At 38.6% G+C, this 12,169-nt stretch overlaps 1 protein-coding gene across 1 annotated transcript; it reads right to left on the reverse strand.

Moving 5' to 3' along the window:
- Positions 1-307: 307 nt before the first annotated feature.
- Positions 308-3,034, reverse strand: LOC107548626 (homeobox protein SIX6-like). The gene is made up of 2 exons (XM_016229390.1): positions 1,791-3,034; positions 308-957 (listed from the first exon to the last, which is right to left on the reverse strand). The coding sequence occupies exons 1-2, from the start codon at positions 2,360-2,362 to the stop codon at positions 792-794; spliced, it is 738 nt and encodes a 245-aa protein (XP_016084876.1). The 5' UTR covers positions 2,363-3,034; the 3' UTR covers positions 308-791.
- Between the last annotated feature and the right edge of the window lie 9,135 nt (positions 3,035-12,169).

Raw genomic sequence — 12,169 nt, forward strand, 5'->3', positions numbered from 1 at the left:
TCGGCCTTTCGCTGACCCTGTGCTGTCAGAGCGCATTACACCACGCGAAGCATTTTAGCCAATTACTGCTCGAGTGTGAGAGAGATTGAGCTCGCAGAGAGGCATTAAAACATGCAACATATATGATCCCCGTCTGTTCTAAATCTGTTCTTTAGCATATAGCATTCACATTTTGAACAGCGTATGTTTACTTTCGGGCAGACACATGGGCTACAATAAAAATAAGCATGAAATTAAATATATTGCATGGCCCAATTTCACACCGAAAACACTGGAATAAATAAAAGGAAATACCGTTGTGATTTTGCGATCGTTACTTCAACAGTTCAACATTGATTTTATTTCTTTAAATTATGGTTATCTTTTTTCCAGAAATTTCACGACGCGCAGCATTATGTACAACAAAAATAATATAAAAAAAGCGCACAAATAAAAGGCCTAGTGGCCAATGATATTTAAATAAGTAAATAAACATTGTTTAAATATAAAAAAGACAGGTGAACATTAAAACATTATTCAGTCTTTCATGATAAAGCACGCACACTTACATTAACAGGTTTGGCCCTCAGACATTGCAGTTTTTTTTTTCCAAGAACTCCCACCTGTCTTCGTGAGAAGTACTGCGCATTTTGTTGATCATATCAACGAATGGAAAATTAAGTTGTGTGACGCTTTTTCCCCATCCTTCATTTTAGCCTCTCTCTGGGCCAGTTGCAGGCACTCAAGTTTTTGTCGTTGTTGCTAGATTGTCTCTTACAGTTCTCCTGTGTGCTCTTTTAAAGCCTGTCACGTTAGATGTCACATTCACTGTCGCTGGAGGTGATGGAGATGGCGGAGGTGGCGACCTTGCTCGAGAGACTGACTTCTGGGCTTGAGGCGGGACCCAGACGGTCTACTGTGGTGTCATCCTCCCTCAGCGATCGGTCCGAGCCACCGGACAGAACCTGCTGCTGTAGCCTGCAGAGGTGAAAAGAGACCAAATTGTCAGTGAGGATTACAACTTACAATGGAGACAATCTGAAATAAATGTCCTCAGCTCTCTCTGATGCATTACTGTAATATATGGTTAAGTTCATCAGTCTTGGATAAAGATTGAATTGTCAATCTATATTTACTAAACACACCATTAACACCCCTTGTTTGAGTGTGGGGAAACTACAAAAATCTTTTGACGATGATATGCTGTTAAAGCAAACTTTAGAGGTTGTAAGTGCATTTGCATGAGCTAAAATCAAATAGTGATTGTTTAGACTTGGGGTAAACTTTTCTAATAGCATTAAGACCGCTTCAATACCATATGCTAATTATAAAAAAAAAAAAAGATTATATTCAACATTTATAATTGATAGAAATATATGTTGCAGCATATAAAACAACCCACGAATGACAGAATTTAAAGCATACTGTCAATTTTACAGTTGGTTAAAACGAGGTTTTTAAGGTTCCTAATCCAGACTAAATATATTTGAATTTGTTATATCTATTATGTAGTATTTTTAAAATATTAAATCATTCCGGCATGAAACAGCATGCGTCAGCAGAGATATGTAAAATAATTCGTTTTGGTAATATGTGAACAAAAGGAGCTTTGCCAATAACTAGTCGATTTGGACATTCATTTTAAGTTAAATTACGCAAGAAACTCCAACGAAATCTAATGTTTTATTTTGTTTGTTGGTTTTATTTTTTTAAGAATCAAGATAATGACAGTAAAGTAATAAATAATAATAAAGCGAACATCATATGCACATGATTAGCGCCTTTATGCAGTTCAGTGGAAATCTCTATACCTGTTCTTGGCTGCTGCCGCCCGGTCTCTCTGCCTCCGGTTTTTAAACCAGTTGCCCACTTGTGTGGGCGTGAGTCCAGTCGCCTGCGCCAGCTCTCTTTTTTTGCTCGGGTTCGGGTAAGGGTCCTGGAGGTACCACTCTCTCAACAGATGCCGCGTCCTCTCCTTGAAGCAGTGCGTTTTCTGTTCGCCGTCCCATATCGTCCGAGGCAGTGGAAACTTCTTTCGGACGCGGTACTTGTCCACGGGTCCTAACGGACGCCCACGGAGTTTCTCAGCCTCCTGGTAGTGCGCCTCCAGCCAGAGCACCTGCAGCTTCGCGTGTGAGTCCTTCGTGAATTTGTGGTTCTCTAGTATTTGGTAGAGCTCGCGGAAGTTACCCCCGTGAAAGGCCACGACCGCGCGCGCGCGCAGGACAGACTCGTTCTTCCCGAGGACTTCGCAGGCGGACGGCGCCACCGGGAGTGACCAGAGGAAGCGGCCGAGCCTCTCCATGTCGCCGCTCTCCTCTAGCGTCTCGCAGACCCCCGCGACCTGCTGGGGGCTGAAATTCAAGATGGGCAGCTGGAACATGGAGACTGTAATCTCTCTCTTCTTTTGGTCCTCCTGTCTGGTGCTGCTCCTCGTCTGTCTTTATGTTCAGCGTGTCAGTCAGAAAACGGCAAAAGTTAACAGCCGTGTCACAAAACGAGCTGAGAAGCGATGCCGTGCGGCAGGCTCAAGCAGCCTGAACGGCAAAATCTTTTCTTTGATTGAGTGTGAGCATAAAAAACTGGAAGCAAGGTGTTTTCTGAGGAGCAAAATAAAAGAACATTTAGCCCCTGCTGCCGATATTCTATTGGAATTGTCAGATTGGCTGCCTGGTTGCCATGGACACACGTCAATCACTGTCAGGTTTGCCAATCACGCGTGAAGCTGCACTAGACTTCAGCACCACCCAGCGCGCAACAGCGCCTTTCACTGAAAACGTCAAAGCGTCATTTTGACCTTTACGATTGTGCTCAGAGACGCTGAACGTAATGTTGTCATTTGCTGGAAATCTGGAAGCAACCCCCATCTGAGTCGTCGATAAAACGATAGGAAGGAGTGTCTGTTAAAATACAGAACACACTATGGGCTGAAAGACATTACTGACATCTTTAAAAGACTTTAAAGCATATGCAGTAAAAAATAATTACACATTTTTGCCTATTCAAAAGTTACACTTTTTGAAACAAAAACAAAAAAACACATGATGTTTCGAAAACGTGCCTCCAAACTAAACGCATAATATTTCTGAGACGTTTACATGTTTAGGGCCTCAGAAATTAAGTGCCAAACCTGTGACCAAAAAGGAATTTTAATGAAGAAAATGTGCTCATTAAAAAGTAAAACAAAAATGGAAAATGTCACGCGGCGAACTTGTTCTTCTTTTGCCGCCTGCACTATAGGGAGCTGTCGTCATGATGCCTCTCGCGCAGGATAATCAGAATGCCCAGTGGATTTTAATACAGCGCATTTATTAAAATAAAAGATGCATGCATGCGTTTAACGTGACTGGCATCCCGACCTCACATCGTATATGACAAGAAACTTACGCACACCGTAAAATATGAATTTATTATATAACAACTTTGTCTTCATGCAGTAACTGGTTATCACATATATCTCTGTGATGTATAACTGATTCGGAGTTTAAACACGATTTAAAAACAAATCAGTAATAACATTCAAATTGGTCTAAAAAGTGCAACGGCAGTTTCGATTTTAGTGGGTTGACTTTGTTTTATTAACAGTGAACCTGACGCATGTCGCTCCTTCATTACAAAGCGACTGAATACAGTCACATCAGTTTGACAGATTCAGATTGTCAAAAACAGACCACACAAAGATATTCAGCCTATAATCTAGGCGGAGGATCCTCGGTTGTTTGGCAACAGTGTTAATCAATTATTACAGCGTGACAGTTGGCCATAATGAGAGGTAGACACATTAAGATGATTATAGCGTCAATTTAATCCATCTCATTACAGTTTTTAACGCCGACCAGTAAAATCACTAAAAACGAAGGATTTGCGACCCCCATGCGTATATGCACCATGGAGACAGGCTTTGGGAAAACCATCGGATGAGCAGCAGTGCTAAAATATTCAGAGTACTGTAAATACCACAGGCCCGAGCAGGTTAACGCCATACAGTAATGGCGTGACAGTTGGCCATAATGAGAGGTAGACACAGTAAGATGATTATAGCGTCAATTTAATCCATCTCATTACAGTTTTTAACGCCGACCAGTAAAATCACTAAAAACGAAGGATTTGCGACCCCCATGCGTATATGCACCATGGAGACAGGCTTTGGGAAAACCATCGGATGAGCAGCAGTGCTAAAATATTCAGAGTACTGTAAATATTTCATACACTATGACATACCGTAACCTCAACATAGGGAATATTTTTCTACTAAGTCACCCAATAAATAATACATGGCTTTGGATATCATTTGAAGACTCTTGTCTATAAATAATGACTTTAAAAACATGGACTTGGGGGTTGTCGAAAGATTTGTATTTGTTGTTCAACAATCCATTACTCTTATAATACCTGTCATTTCACATTGTCAAATTGTTTTCAAACAACTATTGTCCCTGCTTAAAAACAAAATGAGACATTCAGGCATGGTAGTTGTAGCGGAAATAAAATGAGACTCGTTCGTCCCGCTCCTCGCTTTTGCTTGTGCTTGTGCTCCGTAACTTCAGGGGCGAAATAACACTGTGCGTCATGGCAAAGCGCGAGCTTGGGATGGACTCGGAGCCCGCACGAGCTGAATAATAAGGATTGCACACATAATGTAATGCCTGACACCGCTATCCCTGAACGACTGAGAGAGAAAGAGAGAGAGAGAGAGAGTAAAGATAAGGAGTGACACTCATACAAAGAGTTCTGTTATCTGCATGTTCTCTGATACAACACATAAACACATAAATCAGGCTTGATAACATTAACACATAAATTCTAGAAATTCTTAATTTTGAACCTTTTATTCAAAGTGACTTTCAAGGTTGCATTTAAGATATACTGTATATGTGTGTTCCCTGAGAATCAAACCCATGACCTTGGTGTTGCTAGTGCTGCTATTTAGATACAGCAGTACTTAAAAACAAGAATATAACATGAATAACATAAAATATACAACATATAAAACATGAACATTAATGATAACTGATTATGTTATTCCCTTACAAACCAAAAGTGAACAACAGAGCATTAGTTTTAAGTGAAGATGCGTATGTCTATACTGATGTCAGAGTGGAGATGAGAGGCAGCAAGTGTTTAAACATCCCCGTGAAAAGCATTTTAAAAAAGTACTTGAGGGACTAGTTCCTCAGATTGTCATTGGAGAACCTTCTGGAGAACCTCTAGGTACACTTTAGGGCAGTTCTCAGAGAAACATACTAACCTGAGCCCAAAAGGTTCCTGCAAGAACTCTAAATACAGTTCCTCCTGTAAGCTGTAACCCCTTCATGAGAGAAAGACTTTGGAAAAAATAAAAAATAAAATAAATAAATATATAAATATGTATATATATATATATATATAGTGAAGTTACTTGAATAAGCAACATGTTAGTGTGGCAGTCTGGGTAACCGCATATATACTTTTAGCATCTTTTCTTTTTTACAGTGGCATAATTAATAGCTATAACCATAATTTGCTTATTTTCAAGCATTGCACATAATGCATCATTGTCTGTGTTATGGATTTTAATTGATACATTTTAACAATGGCAAGAGATTATTGTTTTTTAAACTATATCTTAAGCAGGCGGAGGCCGTTAGAGCCCATTGCAGCATAGAATGAAACTCTGTTCCTCATTCAAGGTGCATCAGCTCTGAAGGGAGACCTCTATTGGATTCAAACCCATACTCTGCTGTCCAAAAGTTTGGGGTCAGTAAGATTAAAAAAAGAATACTTTTATTAAGCAAGAATGCATTAAGTTGATCTAAAGTGACTGTAAAGACTCAAAAAGATTTCAATTTTAAAGAACTTTCTATTTTCTACTTTTGAACTTTCTATTCATCAAAGAATCCTGAAGAAATGTATCATAGTTTCCACAAAAATATTAAGCAGCACAACCATTTCAGTAATGTTTTAAAATAAATTGTATTCAGCAAGGTGACAGTAAAGACATTTACATTGTTTTAAAAATAATCTATTTAGAATAAATAATTAAAAATGTTTCTTGAGTCCCAAATCAGAATATTAAAATGATTTCGGAAGGATCACTGAGGACTGAAGTAATGGCTACTGAAAATTCAGCTTTGCCATTACAGGAATAAATAACAAGGTGTATGTTATTACTGACATCATTCTGCATACCAGAGGCCTTTTGAAACCATGTTCTCACTGTCAAACAGTGATTTGCTTTAGACAGAATGCACGCACACACATTAGAGAAATGCCATCCGCTTTGTTGTCCTCTCAGCTGGTTGAGGCCGAATGCTGGAAGACTCCTATAGGCCAGGGATTTACGTTCTAATTAAGATATCATGTCTGGAAGAGCTGGAGTGGCTTGCTAATACTCCACTGGCCCAGATAATAGCAAACGAATGAGAGATTCAGTTAAATAAAGTCTTTGCTTGCTTTAGTACATAGACAAACCAGATGAGTTATATACCTCTGTGAGTGGGTGGGCGTGTCCTTATGACAGATCAGTGTCCAGCCATGGCATTGTCCCGTTTAGATGTAATCTGGGATTTAAGGTAACAGAGAAGACCTCTTATCCTATGACCCTTCTGGCTTATCCTGCTCCCTCTCTCTCTCTCTCTGTTATCCAGCAGTAGGACAGGGATAAGCAACATCCAATTCCCAACACAACAGGATCCCTCAGACATCTGTTTTATTTTTTTATCATTCAGTTTGTCATTTTTTACAGTGTTTTGCTATAAAATATATTGCGACTACATAATTGCAAAATCATTTCGTCATGTGACGACATAACAAAAGTAAATCTCTACCTCTGAAGCTTCTCTCATTTATTTTCTTTATCTTAAACTCATATACACACGCCCAAAATGCAGACACTAACAAAGACACCTTCATGTGCGCAAATGTATTCTGATTGGGTACAAAAAAGTGTAACAAACAATGCACAACAGTCGCTAATGTTACTAACTAATACTGGAATCCCTGTATTAGCATTTTGAGTTGCGTTAGAGAAATTAAAATCAACAAAACAACAACCCTTAGCTTTCAAATCCTACAATGCAATATCTAGACAATCACAGACACAAATGAGACAGCCATTTTTGGTCTACATTAACTGTTACCTAGCAACCAGACACACCAGCACTGGAGAAGCTCCGCTTACCCCTGATCTGAAAACCACTGCTCAATCTCAACGTTTGTATGACTTATGGTGACCTATGCGGTCCTCATATCTTTGCTTTTGTCTTAAAAATATGAGGGATTTTTTGAATCCTAGTGGACAAAAGTTAATGACTTAAAGAAGTTAATGAATTTAGACAAGCTCGCAACAATACATATGCATCTAATTATGCACTAATTGTGAGGAAAAAGCTTGCAAATCACACTAAAAAGTGCCATAAAAAAACTGTCTGAGCATCTTTAAAAATGAGGAAAGATGTCATTTTAAAGTCATATTTATATGCCCTTTTAGACAAACCTAAAATCTATAGTTTACTGTTTTAATGTTAATCCTGATAGCAAAAGGGACTTCAGATAGTCTATCATGTCAGTTCAGTCTGATCTGAAGCTCGTTGATTTCTTTAGTTTCATTCTGGCAACTGCCAAAACTATAAAAAGCATGTACACACAGGCAAATCACCACCACACACCTCAATGTCCAGGACGTCCTGCAAAAAGCTTTTAATAGCAATCTGAAGAACCACACATAAGCTCTAAAATGCTTCATTCTGGATTTTGGTAACTGCAACTGACTGTTGTTTCCTTCAGGTTTTATTTCTTTTTCACTACAAACCAACTAATTAATAAGAACTTCATGAAAATGTTTCTTCTCAGAATCTATGAGGAATTATTAGGGGGAATTATTAAGGGGGAAGAGATTAACAGAAAACTAAACTCTTCAGCTTGCATCCCCATTTCTTTAGCAGCATTAAGCATCATCTGATGCATATATAATCTATAAAAATGTTCTCATATGTTTGGACATATTTTATATAACTGTTCATGCTGCAACATTATTTGAATGTTTTTCCCCATGGCTGTCTATTATTGTAGTCTATTTCTATGCCCAAAATGTAAAATAAATAAATATAAAATACTACTACTAATGATACTACTAATGACAATATGAAAAAAGTTGTTCGAAAACCACCTTGTGACATGGAAAACATTAATATATTGTCCAAAGCATTTTATATTTTCTAGGATGAGAGGTGAAAACTATGCTGGTAAGTCATTGCACTGCATAAACTCTAAAATAAAGCATTTGATTAAACAAGGCAACATAACATTCAGACATGGATGTCTGATGCTGCTGCGCTTTTCAGAGAAATAAATCATCTCTGTCTCTGACGCCATACATATGGAATGCCTTCTGATAGTGGATAAACAGATTTCTGTTGCTCAATAAGCTCATTTTACAAACAGACAACAGGAGTGTGTGTGTGTCAGTGGGATGTTTACAACTGGGCGTAATCTCTGTACTCGGGGCGTATGTCAAATGCCAATCTGACACTTTTGATTTTCATAAGAAAGATCTGGGAACTGCATATGTGTGTGCTGGAGAGCACCTAAGACTTGTCTGTCTTAAGGCAGATCATTCACTGGTCATTGGTGACAGGTATGTATCCAAGTTACTGAGATAAAGGAGAATAGACAAAGAGAAACAGGTCATCTCTTTAAGAAATTACTACATGTGTGTGTGGCACTGTTGATGCAGTGATTCTGACAACTAGTGACAGCAGAGACTCATCTCACTTTGACTCCCAGCTGGCGCACACACACACAGCACTGAGTAAATGTGGCGTGTGGCTGCACTAGGTCTTCTGATCGTCTGCTCTCTGTCCTCTGAGAGCAGTCAGGGGATGGTGCTGTGCTGTGATACTCTTGCAATGAGTGATTCATAAATCTGAGATCAAGCCTTAAGCCCTGGAGCAAGAGAACAATGTACTAGATTTAGCTTTTCTCTGTCTCACTCTCAGTTTCTCCCGTACATAAAGAGAGGGTTGGTCTTTAGTTGAGTGAGTTTGTCCAAGACAGTTTATCCTCATAAAGATACACAGGTTAATATTTTTTAGCCAATCAGCTAAAAAGACAAAGCCACCTGTTATAGGGTTATTTTAAAGTTCAGCAATCACTTAACGATGTCATTACCCACACATACACATGCTTGTTTTTCTTTCATGGCGGAGACTTTTCATTGACTTCTGAACCAATGATATTTTCTATCTCCTAAACTGACTCTCACATAAAAAGCAAGAAAGTAAAAAAAAGAAAATGATCATGAGAAACTGAAGTTAGTTAGTTAGTTAGTTTTATTTAAAGTTTGACATGACAGGATATTGCGACACAAAACCCTGAAATGTGTCAAACATACACATACTCCAAGACAATCATTACTTAGTATATAAAAAAATTAAAGATAACTGATACACAATCATTATAAATAAAAAAAAAAAAATAAAAAAATTTGCTAAAATATATTATATATATATATATATATATATATATATATATATATTTATACACATATACATACACACACACATACATACATATATGCATATATACACATACATATACACATACATATATATGAATAACACAGATTCACAGAAAAGGCATCCTAATCAAGGACCTGTAAGTTATCCAAACAACAAATTTAGAGCACGGGGAATAAAGGAGAGTTCATGACGTTTGGTTTTACTCCTGGGTACAACAAATGTCTTGTGTCGCCGAAGAGAATAAGTAGGTGTTGGAGCCATAGGCAAGAAACAATGCAATGGTGATGAACTGTCCTTGAGTGTTTTAGTAAGCGTACGTATGGTGGCTTCCTCACGCCTCTCACGCAATGTTGGGAGAGTTGAAGTCGGAATGCCTATTAACCGACAGCATTGCTTTTGTATCCTCTCTAATTCCTCAGAGAGACCTTTAGGTAGACCACCCCATACTGGACTAGCATATTTGAGAACTGGCCGTATAAAAGTCAAATATACTTGTACCAAAACATCACAAGGAAGACCCGCTTTTTTTGCAGCGCAAAGATAGTATATTCTGGGGCGCACCTTCGAAATAATGTACTTAATGTGGGCATCCCATGACAAGTCAGAGGATATTTGAACTCCATGCAATTTAAAGGTGGAAATTCTACTAATTGCATGTCCTGAGATAACAGGAGAGGGAGGGGAGGGAATGTTGTCCTCTCTCCTGGCACTAATTACCATATCCACAGTCTTAACTTCATTCATTGCCAGTGTAAATAGTTACAGGTGGTTGCAATATTATGGATACATTTTACAATTAAGAAAAAATAATCCAAACCAACCAAAGTGAAAAAAAAACTATTGTAATATCTGACTTCCTTTTCCTTGGCCACCATCTGTCTCAGATTTACACAGTTCGAAAGTTTTGGGTCAATAAGACAATTATTCAGAAAGGTGACAGTAAAGACACTTAAATTGTTTAAAAAAAAATAATCTATGTAGAATAAATGCTGTTATTTTGAACTTTCTATTCATCAAAGGATCTTGAAAAAAATGTATCACGATTTCCACTAAAATATTAAAGCAGCACAACTGTTTTCAACATTGATAATAATAAAAAATGTTTCTTAAGCAGCAAATCAGCATATTAGAATGATTTCTGAAGGATAATGTGACACTGAAGACCGGAGTAATGACTGATGAAAACTCATACATTTTAAAGGACTCACAAATTCATTTATTTGTTTTTATGCAAAGCTCCATATGAGCTTGCTGATCTATTTAACCTCTGTTTAGTGCTGTTAGTGCTCTTATTACCTATACATTCAACACTAGTGCATGGGGAAAAAAGAATCATGTATAAAAAAAATCTACAAAAAAGTAGACAACCAAATTTCTGGAGATGTGAAACTAGCACATATATAGAGGTAATAGTTTGTCTGGGAGGTGAGTTCATATATGTGAATAGTGATTGAGCTTTCATTCAGAATCAAGTATTAACAAACGGTATACAATTTGGTGGCGACGACCCTAACATTATTCTGGTTCTGTTTTCCTGTGAATCTATTCAGCCAGTAAAACATTTCAGAAAGACAGATTTTAGCCTTAAAATCAGGCCCTGACTTGAGCACTTATCTGTCAGTCACCTAGCAACAAGTCCTCCCCACAAAAGCACCATCCTGCTGTCTCTCACCGAGCTCCCGGCCTGCTGAGAAGGGTCTGAATCTGTGTGTGTGTGTGTGTGTGGAGTGTTTTGGGGGCTGTCAAGTTCATGGTACTCTACTCCCTATTGACCAGGAAGTCCTTTCTCTGAGCAACGCACAATACCAACATAGACAAAGCAGCCAGGAAAGGGGACAGTCCCTGAAAAAAACACACACACAGAGTCTCTCACAATAATACACACGCTCTCACGTAAGAGGCATATCCCAAGGAAACACATGCATACACATGCACAAACAGCAGACCTCCCCAAAAACACTGGGGCCTCTGCCTTTGTCTGTCAGTCTAATGAAAGTGATGTTCTTTTTCTATTTGGAGCTTGTTAAGGCTCACAGACTCTTTCACCCGCTCTCACTCCACTCCCCCACCTGCCCTCCGTACACGGAGGTGAAGGCAAATACTGCGGAACAGATGATGACACTTCCTTGTGTATGTGTGGGTGATGCTTTTTCAAAATAAAGCGTGACAAGAAGGAAATATATTCAGACCTCGAGATCAGATGCTGCGAATCAGCACAACTTAGCCGAGCGCGTTTGACTGTTCTGAAATCATCACACATATAAGCGCGTGCACATAAACAGACACTTCAAGAATATCAACGATACTTTTAGTTTCAGAAGGAACAAATATTTTGAATAGGCTATATGATTCCCATCTAACGCATACAATCACAACAGCTCTCTCAATGAGTCTCTTGAAGACGCTTCCCCTTCCGTTCTGGTGAAAGGACAGAGTATCAATAGCGTGGAGAAAGCTTTCCTTTACATGGTCGATGTCTTTGCATAGGAATGTCAGTGGCCTGTAGCAGAACCACGCTTTATTAAAGAAAAAAAGTCCATCTGGATTCTAAGAAACAAGTAAACCGCCGGAAAAGAATGGGAGACTTTATGTTTCTCCTAACATTTCTGACTTAAGTAGCCTATTCACGCTCTTCGCTGCGGGTTCTGACCTTGACTGTCAGCACCAGAATACGATTTCATTTTAGATTTGCT

The sequence above is a fragment of the Sinocyclocheilus grahami genome, unplaced genomic scaffold, assembly GCF_001515645.1.
Source record: "Sinocyclocheilus grahami isolate Dianchi unplaced genomic scaffold, SAMN03320097.WGS_v1.1 scaffold351.1, whole genome shotgun sequence".
NCBI classification, from domain to species: domain Eukaryota; kingdom Metazoa; phylum Chordata; class Actinopteri; order Cypriniformes; family Cyprinidae; genus Sinocyclocheilus; species Sinocyclocheilus grahami.